Source organism: Heptranchias perlo, chromosome 8 (assembly GCF_035084215.1).
Source record: "Heptranchias perlo isolate sHepPer1 chromosome 8, sHepPer1.hap1, whole genome shotgun sequence".
In the NCBI taxonomy this organism is placed as follows: domain Eukaryota; kingdom Metazoa; phylum Chordata; class Chondrichthyes; order Hexanchiformes; family Hexanchidae; genus Heptranchias; species Heptranchias perlo.
In genome coordinates, this window is record NC_090332.1 from 53,016,750 (window position 1) to 53,038,326 (window position 21,577).

The 21,577-nt window shown below is 45.1% G+C and overlaps 2 protein-coding genes across 15 annotated transcripts in view; one reads left to right on the forward strand and one right to left on the reverse strand.

The window, feature by feature from the left end:
- The window catches only part of tmem242 (transmembrane protein 242), a 73,596-nt gene extending 68,704 nt beyond the window's left edge, over positions 1–4,892 (reverse strand). For 6 of the 8 annotated variants that reach the window (XR_010963684.1, XR_010963683.1, XR_010963682.1 and 3 more), the window contains exon 1: positions 4,430–4,652. Coding sequence is in view for 5 of the 8 variants with exons in the window: in XM_067989115.1 (XP_067845216.1) it covers positions 4,430–4,577 (148 nt within the window). In the remaining 3 variants the exon portion in view is untranslated. The other 2 variants (XM_067989117.1, XM_067989116.1) reach the window with 2 other exon arrangements.
- Positions 4,893–5,080: 188 nt separating this feature from the next.
- zdhhc14 (zinc finger DHHC-type palmitoyltransferase 14) overlaps positions 5,081–21,577 on the forward strand; it is a 632,056-nt gene continuing 615,559 nt past the window's right edge. For 3 of the 7 annotated variants that reach the window (XM_067989120.1, XM_067989122.1, XM_067989123.1), the window contains exon 1: positions 5,084–6,465. In XM_067989120.1, coding sequence (XP_067845221.1) covers positions 6,239–6,465 — 227 coding nt within the window. In that variant the 5' untranslated portion in view covers positions 5,084–6,238. Of the gene's footprint in view, positions 6,466–21,577 lie in introns of all 7 variants that reach the window. The other 4 variants (XM_067989121.1, XM_067989131.1, XM_067989130.1 and 1 more) reach the window with 3 other exon arrangements.

Sequence of the window (21,577 nt, forward strand, 5' to 3'; positions counted from 1 at the left end):
TTTTGAAAGATTGGGGCACAGGGCCTGAGGAAAGGGAACCTTGGCTAAAATGAGAGTCAAGTTAAGTGATAAGGGGTTTAGTAGGAATGCGGTTGAAGTAGCAGGAGGTAGGTCTCATGGATGTGATGAGCTTGGAGAGGGCAGGGAGGGAGATGGGGAAGACACTAGACAGGCGAGGGTTCATGGCTAGGTTGGAGACAGGACTGGGAGAGGATTGGCTTATTGGGTAGGGGAAAGCAGCAGGGGCAGTTAAATAGATTGTCTCCATCTTAGAATTATAGAATCATACAATACAGAAGGAGGCCACTTGGCTCATCGTGCCTGTGTAGACTCTTGGAAAGAGCTATCCAATTAGTCCCACTCCCCTGCTGTTTCCCCACAGCCCTGTAAATTTTTTCCCTTCAAGTATATATCCAATTCTCTTTTTGAAAGTTACTATTGAATCTGCTCCCACCACCCTTTCAGCTATACCAGATCATAACAACTCGCTGGGTAAAAACAATTCTCCTCATCGCTCCTCTGCTTCTTTTGCCAATTATCTTAAATATGTGTCCTCTGGTTACCGACTCTCCTGCCAGTGGAAACAGTTTCTCCTTATCTACTCTATCAAAACCCTTCATAATTTTGTATTAAATCTCCCTTAGCTTTCTCTGCTGCAAGGAGAACAATCCCAGCTTCTCTAGTCTATCCACATAACTAAAGTCCCTGGTATAATTCTAGTAAATTTCCTCTGCAACCTCTCCGCGGCCTTGACATCCTTGTTAGAGGCAAGTGCGGAGGAGCCACAGGAGAGGGTTTTAAGGATGCAGTGGGTTGTAGAGAAAAGGAGCCTGAGGTTATCTTTGCTTTCCAGGATAACTCGAGAGTAGTAAGCCATTTTGGCAGAGGTGAGCAAGGTGTGGGAGACCTTGATGTGGTCAAGCCAGTTGCACACCAGCTATGTTGACATTTGTGCACCTTGGACTGGGAATGAAGATGGGAGTTGTACCGGGGGAATGACCTGGATGGGAGGCATTGAAGGTTTTTTTTGGGGACAAGGTCACCAAATTAGAGGTGGGGAGTGGCTGAGCGGATGATAAATTGCAGAGGTATCATGGCGAATTGAGGAACAAAGGTTAGGCAAGTTGAAGAGCGTGGTTCTAAGAGACTTGGGTTTTTTTTGTCTAGGGGTGAATGCAGAAGTAAGTGGGATTGAAGAAGATAAAGGGGAAGGATACAATCAAGTGGTTGGAGTTACACTTATTAGTGATAAGACTATGGGAGTAGATAAGTCAAGGGGTTGGCTGTGAATATGGGCAGGAGAGGATGTATGGAAGGAGAGATTTAAAAAGAGGACAAAAGCAGTGAATTCAGAGGTGATCGAGTAAAGGGAGCTTAAGTGGAGATTGAAATCACCTAGGATGAGGAGTCACTTGGTGTAAAGGCTGTTGGAGGAAAGGAGGGAGGATATCAGGGAGGGTGGTGTGGAGAAATGGGACACACAAAACAAGGATTTTAAAAGGAGAAGCAAAAGAGCTGCAACACAATGAGGTTCTCAAAGGAGTAAAGGGGAAAGATCAAGGCAAGATTTGCTGATAAGGGCCATATTACCACTGCGACGGTTTGGGCGGGGTAGGTGGTGGGTATGGCCAGTTGGCCAGTTGGGCAAGCTGCAATAAGGAGCAAGGTTTCAGTCCTCCTATTTCTCATCTACATGCTACCCATTGGCGACATCATCATCATCAAGTTCCACACGCATGCTGATGGCACCCAGCTCTAACTCACCACGATCACTCTTCACCCTTCTACTGTCTCTGATTTGTCATGCTGCTTGTCCGACATCCAGTACTGGATGAACAGAAATGTCCTCCAACGAAATATTGGAAGACCAATCTCGATCCCCGCCACAAACTGTGTTTCCCAGCCACTGTCTGAAGCTGAACCTGATGATTCGCAACCTTGGTGTATTATTTGACCCGGAGATGAGCTTCTGATCCCATATCCGCTCCATCATCAAGACCGCCTACTTCCACCTCCATAACATCGCCCATCTCTGCCCCTGCCTCAGTTCATCTGCTGCTGAAACCCTTATCCATGCTTTTGTTACCTCTAGACTTGACTATACCAGTGCTCTCCTGGCCGGCCTCCCACCTTGCACCCTCCATAAATTTGAGCTCATCCAAAACTCTGCTGCCCGTATCCTAACTTGCACCAAGTTCCGTTCACCCATCACCCCATGTGCTTGCTGACCTATATTGGCTTCTGGTCCAGCAACAACTTAATTTTAAATTTTTCATCCTTGTTTTCAAATCTCTCCATCATTACCAGCTATGTTAACATAAACAGTCCCCATCTCTGTAAACTCCTCCAGCCCTATAACCCTCAGATCTCTGTGCACCACCAATTCTGGTCTCTTGAGCATCCCCGATTTTAAATTGCTGCACTTTTGGTGGCCCTAAGCTCTGGAATTCCCTCCCTAAAACCTCTCCACATCACTCTCCTCCTTTAAGACACTCCTTAAAACCCACTTCTTTGACCAAGCTTTTGGTCACTTGTCCTAATATCTCCTTGTGTGGCTCAGTGTCAAATTTTGTTTGATAATGCTCCTGTGAAGCGCCTTGGGACGTTTTACTATGTTAAAGACACTATATAAATGCAACTTCTTGTTGTTCAGTCGAAGCCAGCATGTCAATACTATTGTTCCCAATAGGACTATGGATGACAAGTAAGTGGACATTTTGGAAAGAAACACGGAAAAGGCGGTGATCGTTGATAGGTGGGCAGAGTCTGTGAGGAGCAGTGGTGGATGCGGTGAGCAGAATGGGAACCAGATGATGAGCTGGGCAGGAAAGTGAGTGAGAGCAGGAGAGAAGGAAGGCTGAGAAGTAATGATGGGTTGGGATAGAGATTGGGGGGACAAAAAAAAAGAGATAGAAGATAATATAGCAGGGAGGGAGAGAAAAGAGAAGGACCCCAAGCAGGACAGAAAATAAAGAGATAGAAGGAGAGCAGCCAAAATACAAATGCAAATGGTCATGAAGGGAATTATAGTTAAATAGACATGGCAGAGAGGAGGAGAGATGTAAACTGAGGGTAGGGAGGAAAAAATATGAAACAGTCCAAAGTTAAAGTCTGAGGGTTGGGGGGCCACGGGGTGTGAAATACATACATTCGACTCCTCGAGCCTGCTCTGCCATTTGATAAGATCATGGCTGATCTGATTGTGACCTCAACCCTACTTTCCCGTCTACCTACTATAACCTTACATTCCTGATTAACAAGGGAGTCAATCTAACTCAGCCTTAAAAATATTCAATCACCCTGCCACCACCACTCTCTGGTGAAGGGAGTTCCACAGACTCATGACCCTCAGAGAAAAAAAAATCTCTCATCTCCGTCTTAAATGGGAGACCCACAGTTTATTTTTAAACTGTGGCCCCTAGTTCTAGTCTCTCCCACAAGGGGAAACATCCTCTCAGCATCTACCCCTTCTAGTCCCCTCAGGATCTTATATGTTTCAATAAGATAACCTCTCATTCTTCTAAACTCCAATGTATACAAGCCCAACTTGTCCTCAGAAGTAACCCTAACCCTAATCAGGAATCAGTCAAGTGAACCTTCTCTGAACCACCTCCAAAGCAATTATGTCCTTTCTTAAATCCATTTATAGGCAGTGAGAGATCAAATGGCAGCATGCAATGACCAAGTTCAGAGTCAGCAGTTGAGAAGGGGTAGCAGCGTATGGAGGAGAGTAATAGATGGGGCATGTGCACGTTGTCCATTGGATTGGGGGAGCTGAGGAAGAGCAGAGTCTACCAGTAGGGATGGGCAATAAATGCTGGCCTCACATCCCATGAACGAATAAAAAAAGTCAGCAAAGGTTGATCCTGGGGTCCAGCAAAGATGCATAATGGCATCACCTGCTATCAATGTATGCCAACAGATCAAGTGGAGCAGCAGGACTAAATCCCAGGGGCCACGAGCAGTAGGTGTGAATAACTTAGCAGTGAAGAATGCAGAACCAGGAGAGGGTGAATGGTAAACAGCTAGTCCAAGGGATAGCTAAAGAACAGCAAGAAGCATTTGAAATTGGGAGCAGAATCACGAGCAGGCAGGCGTCAGAAGCATGAAATTGGAAGGAGGAGGCCGAGGAACGGGTTGAGGAAAAAGTATTTATCTCCACATCATATTTTACTATAAGATTGGGACAGTGCGCCCTGGTTCAATTATCCCCACCTCCCAACCTTGCTTCACCCGAAAACTACACACTTGGGAGTTCGATGACTTCTTTAATACTTTATGGTGTTTAGCCTTTTCTTAATTCATAACAAACATGAAAATTCTCACAGCATTTAAAATACAGGAATCATCTAAAAATAGAAATAAAATGTATTAAAAATAAAAACTGTACCGCAAGTACTAGGCTGTATCAAAATAATAATATATTTACCTTTAATCATCTGTACTTCACTTTCTGCACTGGACCCGAGTGTCTCGCTGTGGGCCTGAAGAGTAGGGTCTCTGGTAACACAACCACATTTAATCTCTCCTGGATTGGTTGTGCTTTTATCAGGCGCCATCTCTAAATCTCTCTGCATTGACCAAAACCAGCATTAACTATTTGTGCATTCACTTTAAAATAAAAACTATGAATGTAATCTAACAATTTCCATCTCGTACTTCTTTGAAGAGCTGCGGACAAATCAACACTCGCTCCTCATAGTATTTAAATTTCTATCAGCCCCAATTTCAAATAAATCTGAGGTGATTGACAGGTGCGCATGCAGAACAAAACAATCCAATAGTGAGCGATCGATAACCGAACTGCCGTTGGTATTGGAATGACAATTACCCCTCGACCACGTAAAAAATAGACGCAAGCAGAATTTCAGGTTAAAGTGCGATTGACGTTCCAGCCCTCCACCCTCCAGCGCAGTGCAGTGTGATAACAGTAGTTTTTCTCAATGTTTTGCGGTGACGACTTCAGGCAGGCGACCGTCTTGTAGAGACTACAACTCCCAGAATCCTGTTCAGAGGGTGGTTGTCGGTACGTCGCGTATGGACGCCTTGCTTGTGCTGCGTGGCGTACCGAGGGAGGGGGTTGTTTCTTTCGCTCTGGTTGTGTTATACTGGAGTCTGGGAGTGGGATAGCGGTAGTAGCAGCCGTTTCTTTTCTCTTTTTTTGTTATCATTGTTTTCTTATACGAGCATCGACAGCGCCTGCCTTCGATCAGGTTTGAGTAGTGAATATTGTTCCGATTGGTCACCCCTAAGGCCGCTGTGAGGTCCTCCTGAGAGGATATTTCGAGAGTCCCTCTGTTTTTGATTTTTGTTTGTGTCATGTTTAAACCGGAGACATCCCCCGCGGCCGGTTCGCTGTGGCGATAGGATGGCGCTGCTTGCGGTGTGCGTGTGTTTAGGAGGCAACAGCGCTCCCCAGGAGCCATTTTTCATGCTCAAAATCCGCTGTGGAGATGTGGCGACAAACTGGAAACAAACCCGGTTGATCGATGTCTGTTTCTCTTTTTGAAAAAGATTTATTTTAAACCGGTTAACACCTTAACCGCGGGCACTTTAAGTTTAAAGGCGAAAACAGCACCGATGGGTGAGAAAAACTGAGAAGCGATTCCACCATCTGCGCACACATGGATACCGAATTGTGAAACGTCTGTTTTAAGACAACTCAATTATTTGTAAATATCGGAGAAAGTGGTCAAATCCCCGGGGTCTCAGGACTGTCGTAAGAGTTTCCTCTGAAATCTTTTGTTAAACTCGAAATCTCGAAAATAGAAGCCTCTGGAGTGAATTTGAATATGTAGAGTACGAAATCACATTGGCAAAGTATTCAATCGATTTCATGTGGGATTTTATTACAGACCATTTATGAAGAAACTGAGATTGATTTGAAGTGGGACTTGGATCAGGTGCGTCAGTTATTGGCAAAAGATTCATCTCCGCTTATCAGTCGTTTGGACATTGTCAGGAAAAGAAAACGAGACTTTTTTTGTTTTAAATAATCATTTGGAAAGTCGAAATGTAACAGGAATAAACAGCAAAAGCTGAGACCTAAGGAAAATAAATATAAGCATATAATAGTGCTGGATATTAAGAACATGCGAGTCCACATCGATAGAGATGGTGAGGGAATCCGTACACATATAGCGTTGGGATAGTATCGTGTTTTTTTAACAATTCCCCCAAGATCCACTTATTTTTAATGGTTTTCTTTTTGGAGTGAGATATAACAATCTGTGCATTGATGCCGCCCCCGATGAAACAGTGCGAATACAGTCAGATTACCACTCAAAGCTCGTCTCCCATGGAGTCTCCCAAAAAGAAGAAAATTCCGTGGAGGAAATGGGAAGTTTTCCCGGGAAGAAATAAATTTTACTGCGATGGCAGGATCATAATGGCCAGACAAACAGGGGTCTTCTATCTGACACTTGTCTTAATTGTGGTCACCAGTGGACTCTTCTTTGCATTCGAGTAAGTAATACTGATTCCTAACAAAAGTTCGCTTATTTGAAATTTAATTTTCCTTGATGTGAAACAGTAGTAAATATTTCTGTTGATTTTTCACTAAAATATGTTTCAATTTGACAAAATATGACTCAAGCAGGTTGTGGAATACATTTGAATGTTGCAGTTGCACAATGTATTCAGTAGGGTGACAAACGTGTGAACTGTTTCCTGGCCTAATCTGTACATGAACGAATGATTGCAAATGCGATACAGACCTATGGCTAAAGTTTTATTTCTGATATTTCCGGTCAACTCCGTGGTGCGGTTGAAAAGGTGCATATTGACATCTAAGAGTAAAGCGTTCCCTGATTATCTTTTAAAGCATTGTAAAAGCAGGAGCGTCCGATAATATTTTAGCGGGGTCTACGAGACTGAGGAAATTCGAGGCTCAGGATCATTTGTATTATAAGAACATAGGATCAGGAGTAGGCCATTTAGCCCCTCGAGCCTGTTCCGCCATTTAACGAGATAATGGCTGGTCTGTGATCCCACTCTACATACATAGAATCATAGAAGTTACAACATGGAAACAGGCCCTTCGGCCCAACATGTCCATGTCGCCCAGTTTATACCACTAAGCTAGTCCCAATTGCCTGCACTTGGCCCATATCCCTCGATACCCATCTTCCCCATGTAACTGTCCAAATGCTTTTTAAAAGACAAAATTGTACCCGCCTCTACTACTGCCTCTGGCAGCTCGTTCCAGACACTCACCACCCTTTGAGTGAAAAAATTGCCCCTCTGGACCCTTTTGTATCTCTCCCCTCTCATCTTAAATCTATGTCCCCTCGTTATAGACTCCCCTACCTTTGGGAAAAGATTTTGACTATCTACCTTATCTATTTATAGACTTCTATAAGATCACCCCGAAACCTCCTACTCTCCAGGGAAAAAAGTCCCAGTCTATCTAACCTCTCCCTATAAGTCAAACCATCAAGTCCCGGTAGCATCCTCAAAAGGTAGTAATCCCTGGATTACTCCTGGTGCCACGCGTTAGTGAGTGCAGAAATAGGATGGGGCAGATGAATGCATGGCTGGAGAGATGGTGCAGGAGAGAGGGCTTTAGATTCCTGGGGCATTGGGACCGGTTCTGGGGTAGGTGGATGGGTTGCACCTCAACAGGGCCGGGACCAATATTGTCGCGGGGAGATTTGCTGGTGCTGTTGGGGAAGGTTTAAACTAGCTTGGCGGGGGGATGAGAATCTGAGCATAGATTCAGAAGGGAGAGAAGCAAAGCTGGAAATGGAAGGCAGAAAACTATTGAATAAGTTTGGAAGGCAGAAGAAACAAAGGCTAGAAAACAGACAACAAAGGAGTTTGGCAGTGCTTAATGGTATATACTTCAACATAAGGAGTCTAGTGAATAAGGCGGATGAGCTGAGGGCACAGATAGGCACTTGGAAGTATGATATCATAGCTATTACTGAAACATGGTTTAAAGAAGGACAGGAGTAGTAGCTCAACATTTCTGGTTACAGGGTTTTCAGATGAGATAGAGAGGGGAATAAAAAAGGAGGGGGGGTTTGCAATATTGGTTAAATAAACAATTACAGCTGTGAGGAGGGATAATATGTTGGAAGGATCATCAAATGAGGCCATATGGGTGAAAGTGAAAAACAAAAAAGGGGTAATCACGCTGCTGGGAGTGTACTATAGACCCCCAAACAGTCAGAGGGAGATAGAAGAGCGAATATGTAGGCAAATTTTTGAGAAGTGCAGTAATAGGGGATTTCAACTACCCCAATATTAACTGGGATAGAATCGGTGTAAAAGTTATAGAGGGTGCAGAATTTTTAAATTGCATTGAGGAGAACTTTTTTAGCCAGTACGTAGCAAGCCCAACAAGAGAGGACTTAGTTTTAGGGAATGAAGCTGGGCAGGTGGAAGGGGTATCAGTAGGAGACCATTTTGGTGATGGTGATCATAATTCAGTTAGATTTAGCATTGTTCTGGAAAAGGACAAAGGTAGACCAGGAGTAAAAGTTCTCAATTGGGGAAAGGCCAATTTTCCAAAGCTGAGATGTGATTTGGAAAAAGTGGACTAGAAACAGCTTCTTGAAGGTAAATCAGTGTCAGAGCAGTGGGAGCCATTAAAGGAGGAGATGGTGAGGGTTCAGAGCAAATATGTTCCCACAAAGAAAAAGGGTGGAACTGCCAAATCTAGAGCCCCCAGCATGTCAAGGAGCATACAGGGTAGGATAAGGCAAAAAAGGGAAGCTTATCTCAGATACTGAGAACTCAATACTGCAGAAAACATGGAGGATTATAGTAAGTGCAGGGGTGAAATTTAAAAGGAAATTAGGAAAGCAAAGAGGTGACATGAAAAAATATTGGCAAGTAAGATCAAGGAAAACCCAAAGGTGTTTTATAAATACATAAAGTGCAAGAGGTTAACCTAAGGAATGAGTAGGGCCTATTAGAGACCAAAAAGGTAACCTATGTGTGGAGGCGGAAGATGTGGGTATGGTTCTTAATGAATACTTTGCGTCTGTCTTCACGAGAGAGGGAGACGATGCAGACAATGTCGTTGAGGAGGCGGAGGAGTGTGAAATATTGGATGGGATAAACTTAGTGAGAGTGGAAATATTAAGCGGTTTACCATCTTTGAAAGTAGATAAATCGCCAGGCTCGGGTGAAATGTATCCCAGTCTGTTAAGAGAAGCAAGGGAGGAAATAGCAGAGGCTCTGACCATCATTTTCCTAGCCTCTCTGGCTACAGGTGAGGACTGCTAACATTGTATCGTTGTTTAAGAAGGGAGAGACCGAGTAATTACAGGTCAGTCAGCCTAACCTTGGTAGTGGGCAAATTATTGGAAAAAATTCTGAGGGACAGTGTTAATCGTCATTTAGAAATGATGTGGAGATGCCGGTGATGGACTGGGGTTGACAATTGTAAACAATTTTACAACACCAAGTTATAGTCCAACAAATTTATTTTAAATTCCACAAGCTTTCGGAGGCTTCCTCCTTCGTCAGGTGAACGGTGTGGAAATGAGATTTTCGAATCCTTCACATTTTAAAATCACAGAACAATGCCTGGTGATTACTGCCCGTTGGCCAAGGCAATCACAGTGAGCAGACAGAAAGGTGTCACCTAAAAAGGCCACCGAATATACAAACCCCCCAAAAAAAAAGAGAGAGAGAGAGAGAGAGAGAGAAGAAGACAGTCAATGACCCGTTACATTAAAAACAGATAACATTTGTTCGCTGGTGGGGTTACGTGTAGTGTGACATGAACCCAAAATCCCGGTTGAGGCCGTCCACATGGGTGCGGAACTTGGCTATCAATTTCTGCTCAACGATTTTGCATTGTCGTGTGTCTCGAAGGCCGCCTTGGAGTACGCTTACCCGAAGGTCGGTGGCTGAATGTCCATGACTGCTGAAGTGTTCCCCGACAGGGAGAGAACCCTCCTGTTTGGCGATTGTTGCGCGGTGTCCGTTCATCCGTTGTCGCAGCGTCTGCATGGTCTCGCCAATGTACCATGCTCTGGGGCATCCTTTCCTGCAACGTATGAGGTAGACAACTTTGGCCGAGTCACAGGAGTATGAACCGTGCACCTGGTGGGTGGTGTCCTCTCGTGTGATGGTGGTATCTGTGTCGATGATCTGGCATGTCTTGCAGAGGTTACCGTGGCAGGGTTGTGTGGTGTCGTGGAGGCTGTTCTCCTGAAGGCAGGGTAATTTGCTGCGAACGATGGTTTATTTGAGGTTGGGTGGCTGTTTAAAGGCGAGTAGTGGAGGTGTGGGGATGGCCATAGCGAGGTGTTCGTCATCATTGATGACATGTTGAAGGCTGCGGAGAACATGGCGTAGTTTCTCCGCTCCGGGGAAGTACTGGACGACGAAGGGTACTCTGTTGGTTGCGTCCCGTGTTAGTCTTCTGAGGAGGTCTACGCGATTTTTCGCTGTGGCCCGTCGGAACTGTCGATCGATGAGTCGAGCGTCATATCCCGTTCTTACTAGGGCGTCTTTCAGCGTCTGTAGGTGTCCATCGCGTTCCTCCTCGTCTGAGCAGACCCTGTGTATTCGCAGGGCCTGTCCATAGGGGATGGCCTCTTTGACGTGGTTAGGGTGGAAGCTGGAAAAGTGGAGCATCGTGAGGTTGTCCGTGGGCTTGCGGTAGAGTGAGGTGCTGAGGTGCCCGTCTTTGATGGAGATTTGTGTGTCCAAGAAAGAAACTGATTCTGAGGAGTAGTCCATGGTGAGCTTGATGGTGGGATGGAACTTGTTGATGTTATCGTGTAGTCTCTTTAGTGATTCCTTACCGTGGGTCCATAGAAAGAAAATGTCGTTGATGTATCTGGTGTATAGTGTTGGTTGGAGGTCCTGTGCAGTGAAGAAGTCCTGCACAGGACCTCTTCACTGCACATGAAAATGTTGGCGTATTGGGGTGCGAATTTGGTCCCCATGGCTGTTCCGTGTGTTTGGGTAAAGAACTGGTTATTGAAGGTGAAGACATTGTGATCCAGGATGAAGCGGATGAGTTGTTGGATGGGGTCTGGAGATTGGCTGTTGTTGGTGTTGAGTATTGATGCTGTCGCAGCGATGCCGTCATCGTGGGGGATACTGGTGTATAGTGCCGAGACGTCCATCGTGGTGAGAAGTGTTCCTGGTTTAACTGGTCCGTGGGTACTGAGTTTTTGTAGGAAGTCTGTAGTGTCGCGACAGAAGCTGGGGGTTCCCTGCACGATGGGTTTCAGGATGCCCTCGATGTATCCAGAGAGGTTCTCACACAGGGTTCCGTTGCCTTTTCTGTTCCGTTGTCATTTAGAAAGGCACGGAGTAATCAAGGACCGTCAGCATGGATTTGTTATGGGAAGTCTGACTAACTTGATTGACTTTTTTGAGGAGGTAACAAGGAGGGTCGATGAAGGTAATGCGTTTGATGTAGCCTACATGGATTTTAGCAAGGCTTTTGACAAGGTCCCACATGGCAGACTGGTCAGAAAACTGTCCTTGGGATCCAAGGGAAAATGGCAAGTTGGATCCAAAATTGGCTCAGTGGCAGGAAGCAAAGGGTAATGGTCGACGGGCGTTTTTGTGACTGGAAGGCTGGTTCCAGTGAAGTTCTGCAGGGCTCAGTACTAGGTCCCTTGCTTTTTGTGGTATATATCAATGATTTAGACTTAAATGTTGGGGCAAGATTAAGAAGTTTGCAGATGATACAAAAATTGGCTGTAGTCTGCAGGAAGATATCAATGGACTGGTCAGGTGGGCAGAAAAGTGGCAAATGGAATTCAATCTGGAGAAGTGAGGTAATGCATTTGGGGAGGTCCATCAAGGCAAGGGAATACACAATAAATGGGAGGATACTGAGGGGTGTAGAGGAACAGAGGGACCTTGGAGTGCATGTCCACAGATCCCTGAAGGTAGTAGGACAGGTGGTTAAGAGGACATACGGGATACTTTCCTTTATTAGCCAAGGCAAAAGAGCTGGGAGATTATGCTTGAACTGTATAAAACACACTAGTTAGGCCACAGCTTGAGTACTACGTACAGTTCTGGTCACCACATTACAGGAAAGATGTGATTGCAGTAGAGAAGGTAGTGGAGATTTATGAGGATTTGGTCAGGGTTGGAGAATTTTAGCTATGAGAAAAGATTGGATAGGCTGGGGTTGTTTTCTTTGGCACAAAGGAAGCCGAGGGGAGATTTAATTGAGGTGGATTAAATTATAAGGAGCCTAGATAGACTGGATAGGGAGGACCTATTTCCCTTAGCAGAGGGGTCAGTGACCAGGGGGCATAGATTTAAAGTAATTGGTAGAAGGATTAGTAGGGGGCTGAGGAGAAATAGTTTCACCCAGAGGGTGGTAGGCTGAAGGGTGGTAGAGGCAGAAACCCTCAACCCATTTAAAAAGTACTTGGACGTGCATGTGAAGTGCTATAACCTATGGGGCTACGGACCAAGTGCTGGAAAGTGGGATTAGGCCGGATAGCTCTTTATTGGCCCGCATGGACAGGATGGGCCTAATGGCCTCCTTCTGTGCTGTAAATTTCTATGATTGATTGCATTACCTTTGTCTACAAAGACCTTGCTGTCACTTCAAAGAATGCATTAAGGTTGGTCAAGCATGACCTTCCTCTTTGAAATCCATGCTGACTATTCTTTATTATATTTTCAGTTTCTAAATGTTTTCTTTGAGGAAGGAATCCATTATCTTTCCTACCACCGACGTTAAATAAATTGGTCTATAGTTCCCTGGACTCGTTCTGTTTCCCGTTTTAAAGATAGGAATCATATTAGCTGTCAACCAGTCCTCTGCCACTATTCACTTATCTAATGAATTTTTATATACATGTAGTAGTGCCTCTGCTATCTCTTCCCTAACGTCTTTTAATATCCGTGGATGCAAACCATCCGGTCCAGGGGTGTTATGCACTCTTAAGTTTGATTAAATAATCAGTTATCTCCCCCCTTTCTATTTTAAATGGATACTTTCTTCTAATATCTTGCCCACCATGTTAGTCTCCCTGATAAATACTGAGGCAAAGTAATTATTTAATGTTTCTGTCATTTCGCTGTCATTACCTGTGAGCTTATCGTTTGTATCCCTTAGTGGCCCTATCCCTATCCTGATTGCTATTAGATGGCCTCTTTTTTTAAGCCAACACACTTTCATCACCGTAACTTCAATGGTGGTAAGAACAGACAATTCTAGTTTCTATGGAACATTCTTTCCCCTCTCGTTCCCTCAAAGCTGTAAATCCCTGTCCCATGCACCCTCCCTCCTCCCTGTGCTGAAATTAAAATCCGTCGCACCATTTCCAACATTTCTTTCCTCCAATCCCAATTTTCTCAGTCCCTCTACTCTGGTTGGGTTCAGTTCCACACCCCCATGTGCAGAGGGAGAATAAAATAAATGAGCCAATGATTCTCTCTCCTGATCACTGGGCCCCGCCCACTCTTATCATAGAATGGTTACAGCACAGAAGAAGGCCATTCGGCCCATGGAGCCTATCCTGGCTCTTTGTATGAGCAATCCAGTTATTCCCATTCCCCTGCTCTTTCCCCGTAGCTCTGCAAATTTTTTCCCTTCAAGTATTTATCCAATTCCTTTTTGAAAGCCACATTTGAATCTGCTTCCACCACCCTTTCTGGCAGTGCATTCCAGATCATAACTGCTTATAGGTAGCTCTCAATTAGAAAATGCTCCATACTCTGAATGTTTTTTCAATGTGTCTAATATAAAAATCTATCCACAAAATCCATGTGCTAAAATAATGATGCTGGTAACTTATTTCTTCTTCCTTTTGCATCTCGGGCCAATTTTTTGAATGTGTGCTCTGATGTGGAGTCTCATCCACTGGGAGTGCATGTCAGGATGTATTCCCCATGATCCCCCATCTATTAAAATTGCTATCTTGATGCTGCCCCCCTTCAGCAAAGATAATACAATTATTTGGTGACTACTTGATGGTTAAGGGCAGTAGTGTTTTTTTAACCACCAGCATGATGCAAGACTTGGTATTTTAAGAAAAAAAGAGATGTATAAACAGTTCTCTTAATAACCACTCCCCCTCCCCCCACCCCAAAAAAATAAAGTGGTGGTTGAGTTTTAAAGCTGAGTTTTGTAGATGGCAGTCAGTGCCCTAACACTGTGGTTGCTCAACACCTAATGTAACTTTACTGTGTGATTGTGTTTCAGTTTAAGCTTGCTTATTCCCCAAAAATGTGAATTCCATTTCTTAATATTGCTTTAAATATATTTTAATGTACCATGGTGTACTATTCTAAATCAACAAAGTATGACATTGACAGAGTTTGGAGAAAAACACAAATGTTCATGATATGTACTGCACATAATAAATCTTTTCAGATACTTTTCGTTCGGGCTGTACAGTGGTACACTGGGTTCTTTTACCAACGCTCAGTGTTTGAGTACTGCAGTTTCCCATATGGTGAGTTTCTAGTCTCAGTCAAACAGAGGGCAGGTACTTTCCCATTTGGAGAAAAGGTCAGGGGCTAAATTTGCCTCTATGCTGGTATGATGCACTGTATTAGACTCCAATCCCCAGCTTCAAACTTCCTTATCATAGAAATTTTGGAGCAGGTCAACTGGAGATTGATGCATAGTATGGGGGTGGGGGGCAGTTAAAGCCGAAAGGAGGGTAAGGTATTGCCAACAACGAATTTAAAGTTTGTGTGTTGGCAATATTGCAGTGAATGAAGATCATAAATAGAAAACAGGTTTCAACAGCTGTTCAAGTGACTATGCTACAAGTAAATAAAAAATTGAATTTGTGTTTGTGTGAATTACACTAATATCATAGAATCATGGAATCTTACAGTACAGAAGGAGGCTATTCGGTCCTGCATGCCTGTGCTGGGTCTTTGAAAGAGCTATCCAATGTAGTCCCATACCCCAGCTTTTTCCCCATAACCCAGCAAATTAGGCCTCTTCAAGTACGTGTCCAATTGCCTTTTGAAAGTTCCTATGGAATCTGATTCCACCACCCTTTCAGGGGTTGGGGGGTTGGGGGTGGGTGAGTGGTGGTGGGCTGTGGCGGGGGGAGTCAATGCCCAGGCCTCATCTCACTCAGTTTAGTGTCCTACATTTTTATGCTGGGTCCCTTATGGGCTGGGGAAGCGGGAACTCCCAGCCCAGGGAGTCCCTCTCCTTAGTACAGATGTGCTGGCCTTGTGAGGCAGGCGAAGGCTCTGCCCATTACAAGGTTGACTGAGATTTCCCAACTAACGTCAGAACCTGGTGTATCCAGACCCTGGCCTTTTTCTAAACTGTCTGCTGGACTGCTGCTGTAATCACAGTATTGTAGTAGGATGCAGCACAGAAGGAGGCCATTCAGCCCATCGTGCCTCTTTGGTAGAGCTATCCAATTAGTCTCACACCCCATCTCTTTCCCCATAGCCTTGTAAATTTTTTCCCTTCAAGTATTTATCCAATTCTCTTTCATCCAGTGACACTGCTGAGGAAATTTGGCCCTGCTGTTTTTAGTCAAAGCTGTACTCCAGCTTCAGTGACTGGGCAGGATCACCAAGCGTTTCCCATTCATGCTGCTACTGTTGTCACAGAATATTAGCAACATTTGACAAGATTATCCTTGTTTATTGGTAGACTTCTTCTCTGGAGAGATTGTTACTGCAGATGAATGTTTTGATTATTCTTTGTTTCATAGTAGGTACAGCACAGGAGGAAGTCATGTGGTGCATCGTGTCTGCTGGCTCTCTCCCCATAACCCTGTAAATTTTTTCCCTTCAAGAATTTTTCCAATTCCCTTTTGAAAGTTAGTATTGAACCCGCTTCCACCACCCTTTCAGGCAGTGCATTCCAGATCGTTACAACCAGCTGCGTTAAAAAAAAAATGTTTCCTCATGTCCAATGTTCCCTCTAATTTTTTTCGGCCATGTGAGGAATGAATTTGGGTTTGTGCCACCGTAAAAAAAAATCACAACTATGAATAGGACATCTTCTTAGAAAACATTATTCAGGGTACATAACAAACATGTTGTATACATAGAACACATGTACAAAATGTTGGATAATTGTAACAATTAAATGTTATATTGGCTGATAAATTTATATAGTTTATGAAATGAGTTTCTTAAATTGCACTAGGATTGAGCAGACCAGTCTTGTTTATTTTATTAAAAATTATCTGATGGAGATGATTAAAATCAGCTTTTTGTTGAATCAGCTTAATGTCTCTGATTCAAACAGAAATAAATCGTGTGCAATCAGAATTTTTAAATTGAGTCAGAAATACAAAACAGCTGTCAAATCAGTCAGTGGTAATTTGGGGATAGGGAACCGTTTAATTAAAGCTCTTCTCCCTCCCTCCACCCCCTCCATTGAATCCTCAGCAGGGTTTAAAAAATTATTGCATTACAGTTGTACATCTTGCAGGTCTCATTAGTTTTGGCTGCCTCTTTGTAAGGCAGGGAGCAGTTTGGTCATGGGCCCCTCACCTGTGATTGGGTGGAGCTGCCTGGTTTGTGATTGGGTGGGGATGCTTGGTCTGTGATTGGCCACTGACAAACGCATTGGTTTCACTAATCTGTTTACATTTTACTTCCTGGTCTGGTTTCTAATCAGCTGCTTGCTGATTGTTTACTGCGTTGCTAGAAAATGCATTGTGGCTACTAGGGCAGGAGCAGCAGGATCAGACACTCCTCAGCACCAGAGGCAGAGCAGCCTCCCTGGGGCTGGAGCACTGGGGACTGGAGAGGCAGAGCTGGGAAGGGCTTGGGGTCTGGGCACTGGTCAGTGTGAGAGGGGGGTCTGGGGACTGGTCAGTCAGAGAGGTGCCGAGGGCACTGGTTTGGCACGCAGATGGAATGTTTTAAGTGCGCGGTGCACAACAGACTGCTGTGTGGCCGCGCACACAGGCAGCTTAGAGGGAACAGTGCTCGTGTCGCTTCTGGCTCTTTTGCCGATCATCTTGAATTTGTGTCTTCTGGTTATCGATCCTTCTGCCACCTGGAAACAATTTCTCCTTATTTACTCTGTCAAAACCGTTCATTATTTTGAACACCACTATCAAATCTCCCCATAACCTTCTCTGTTCTAAGGGGAACAACTCAGTCTCTCCACATAACAGAAGTCCCTCATCCCTAGTACCATTCCAGTAAATCTCTTCTGCACTCTCGTGTGGTGCCCAGAATTGAACACACTACTCCAGCTGAGGCCCAACCAGTGTTTCTTAAAGGTTTAGCATAACTTCCTTGCTTTTGTACTCTATGACTCTGTTAATAAAACCCAGGATCCCACATGCTTTTCTAGCAGCCTTCTCAACTTGTGTGCCACCTTCAAAGATTTGTGTATATGCACCCTCAGGTCTCTCTGTTCCCGTACCCCCTTTAAAATTGTACCATTTAGTTTATTTTGATTCACCTCATTCTTCCAAAATGTATCACTTCACACTTCTCTGTGTTAAATTTCATCTGCCATGTGTCTGCCCATTTCACCAGTCTGTCTATGTCCTCCTGGAGTCTGTTACTATCCTCACATTGTTCACTATGTTTCCACATTTCGTGTCATCTGCAAACTTTGAAATTAGACCCTTTCTACCCAAGTCCAGGTCATCAATATATAAAGTGCAGTGCTCCTAATACCGACCCCTGAGGAACACCACTGTATACTTCCCTCCAGTCTGAAAAACAACCTTTCACCAGTACTCTCTGCTATCTGTCCTCTAGCCAATTTTATGTCCACACTGCCACTGTCCCTTTAATCCCATGGGCTTTAATTTTGCTAACAAGTCTATTATGTGGGACTTTATCAAATGCCTTTTGAAAGTCCATTTACACAACATCAACTGCAATATTCTCATTAACCCTCTCTGTTACTTCATCAAAGAACTCAATCAAGTTAGTCAAACAAGATTTTCCTTTAACAAATCTGTGCTGACTTTCATTTATTAGCCCATACTTTTGCAATTGCCAATTCATTTTGTCTCGGATTATTGTCTCCAAGTTTCCCCACCGCCGACATTAGGCTGACAGGCCTGTGATTGCTGGGTTTATCCCTCTCCCCATTTTTGAACAAGGGTGCAACATTTGGAATCCTCCCGTCCTCTGGCACCATTGCCATATTTAAGGAGGATTGGAAGATTGTGGCCAATGCCTCTGCAATTTCCACCCTTACTTCCCTAAGTAACCTAGGATGCATCCCATCTGAACTTGGTGTCTTTTCTACTTTGAGTACTGCTAATCTTTTAAGTACCTTCACTTTATCTATTTTTATCGTATCCAATATCGCTACAACCTTTACTGCTATTATGGCAGCAATGTGGTTAATTCTTAGTCACCCTCTGAAATGGCCTAGCAAGCCTCTCAGTTGTACAATCTCGCTTAAAAAAAAAAGTCATAATAAGAATAAAACCGGACGGATCACCCAGCATCGGACCCCGAGGCACCGGGCACGACAAAGGCAAACCAAGCCCAGTCGACCCTGCAAAGTCCTCCTCACTAACATCTGGGGACTTGTGCCAAAATTGGGAGAGCTGTCCCACTGACTAGTCAAGCGACAGCCTAATATAGCCATACTCACAGAATCATACCTTTCAGCTAACATCCCAGACTCTTCCATCACCATCCCTGGGTATGTCCTGTCCCACCGGCAGGACAGACCTACCAGAGGTGGCGGTACAGTGATATACAGTCAGGAGGGAGTGGCCCTGGGAGTCCTCAACATTGACTCTGGACCCCATGAAATCTCATGGCGTCAGGTCAAACATGGGCAAGGAAACCTTCTGCTGATTACCACCTACCGACCGCCCTCCCTCAGCTGATGAATCAGTCTTCCTCCATGTTGAGCAACGCTTGGAGGAAGCACAGAGGGTAGCAAGGGCACAGAATGTACTCTGGGTGGGGGACTTCAATGTCCACCATCAAGAGTGGCTCGGTAGCACCACTACTGACCGAGCTGGCCGAGTCCTGAAGGACATAGCTGCCAGACTGGGCCTGCGGCAGGTAGTGAACGAACCAACACGAGAGAAGAACCTACTTGACCTCGTCTTCACCAATCTACCTGTCGCAAATGCATCTGTCCAGGTCATTATTGGTAGGAGTGACCACCGCACAGTCCTCGTGGAGACGAAGTCCCGTCTTCGCTCTGAGGACACCATCCAACATGTTGTGTGGTACTATCACCGTGCTAAATTCAGAACAAATCTAGCAGCTCAAAACTGGGCATCCATGTGGCGCTGTGGGCCATCAGCAGCAGCAGAATTGTATTCCAGCACAATCAGTAACCTCATGGTCCGGCATATTCCTCACTCTACCTTTATCAACAAGCCAGGGAACAACCCTGGCTTAATGAGGAGTGTAGAAGAGCATGCTAGGAGCAGCACCAGGCGCACCTAAAAATGAGGTGCCAACTTGGTGAGGCTACAACTCAGGACTACATGCATGCTAATCAGCAGAAGCAACATGCTATAGACCGAGCTAAGCGATTTCACAAGCAACGGATCAGATCAAAGCTCTGCAGTCCTGTCACATCCAGTCGTGAATGGTGGTGGACAATTAAACAACTAACGGGAGAGGAAGGCTCTGTAAACATCCCCATCCTCAGTGATGGCGGAGTCCAGCACATGTGTGCAAAAGACGAGGCTGAAGCGTTGGCACTTCTGGCTGAAGATGGTTGCAGAGTGGATGATCCATCTCGGCCTCCTCCCGATATCCCCACCATCACAGAAGCCAGTCTTCAGTCAATTTGATTCACTCCATGTGATATCAAGAAACGGCTGTAGTGCTGAAGACTTGTGCTCCCGAACTAGACGTGCCTCTAGCCAAACTATTCCAGTACAGCTACAATTCTGGCATGTGGAAAATTGCCCAGGTGTGTTCTGTCCACAAAAAGCAGGACAAATCCAATCCGGCCAATTACCACCAAATCAGTCTACTCTCAATCATCAGCAAAGTGATGGAAGGTGTCGTCGACAGTGCTATCAAGCGGCACTTACTCACCAATAACCTGCTCACCGATGCTCAGTTTGGGTTCCGCCAGGACCACTCGGCTCCAGACCTCATTGCAGCCTTGATCCAAACATGGACAAAAGTGCTGAATTCCAGAGGTGAGGTGAGAGTGACTGCCCTTGACATCAAGGCAGCATTTGACCGAGTGTGGCACCAAGAGCCCTAGTAAAATTGAAGTCAATGGGAATAAGGGAGAAAACTCTCCAGTGGCTAGAGTCATACCTGGCACAAAGGAAGATGGTAGTGGTTGTTGGAGGCCAATCATCTCAGCCCCAGGACATTGCTGCAGGAGTTCTTCAGGGCTGTGTCCGAGGCCCAACCATCTTCAGCTGCTTCATCAATGACCTTCCCTCCATCATAAGGTCAGAAATGGGGATGTTTGCTGATGATTGCACAGTGTTCAGTTCCATTCGCAACCCCTCAAATAATGAAGCAGCCCGAGCCCGCATGCAGCAAGACCTGGACAACATCCAGGCTTGGGCTGATAAGTGGCAAGTAACATTCGTGCTAGACAAGTGCCAGGCAATGACCATCTCCAACAAGAGAGAGTCTAACTACCTCCCCTTGACATTCAATGGCATTACCATCGCCGAATCCCCCACCATCAACATCCTGGGGGTCACCAATGACCAGAAGCTTAACTGGACCAGCCACATAAATCCTGTGGCTACAAGAGCAGGTCAGAGGCTGGGTATTTTGCGGTGAGTGACTCACCTCCTGACTCCCCAAAACCTTTCCACCATCTACAAGGCACAAGTTAGGAGTGTGATGGAATATTCTCCACTTGCCTAGATGAGTGCAGCTCCAACAACACTCAAGAAGCTCGACACCATCCAGGAGAAAGCAGGCCGCTTGATTGGCACCACATCCACCACCCCAAGCATTCACTCCCCTCACCACCGGCGCATTGTGGCTGCAGTGTGTACCATCCACAGGATGCACTGCAGCAACTCGCCAAGGCTTCTACGACAGCACCTCCCAAGCACACAACCTCAACCACCTGGAAGGACAAGTGCAAGGGCAGTAGGCACATGGGAACAACACCACCTGCACGTTCCCCTCCAAGTCACACACCATCCCGACTTGGAAATATATTGCTGTTCCTTCATCGTCGCTGGGTCAAAATCCTGGAACTCCCTACCTAACAGCACTGTGGGAGAACTTTCACCACATGGACTGCAGCGGTTCAGGAAGGTGGTTCACCACCACCTTCTCAAGGGCAATTAGGGATGGGCAATAAATGCTGGCCTTGCCAGCGACGCCCACTTCCCATGAACGAATAAAAAAAATACTCTTCTCTAGTGAAGACTGATGCGAAGCATTCATTTTGTGTCATAGCCATGCCCTCTGCCTCCAAAAGAAGATCTCCTATTTTGTCCCTAATCCATCCCATGCTTCCTTTGACTATCCTTTTACTCTTTATATGTTTACAAAAGACTTTTACATTCCCTTTTATGTTAGCCACTAATCTATTCTCATACCCTCTCTTTGCCCCTCATTCCCTTTTTTGGATCTACTCTGTACTGCCGGCGTGGACACGATGGGCCGAATGGCCCCCTTCTATGCTGTATCTTTTCTATGGTTCTACTTTCTGTATTTAGCCTGGTTCTCTATTGAATTATGAAGCTTACATTCATCA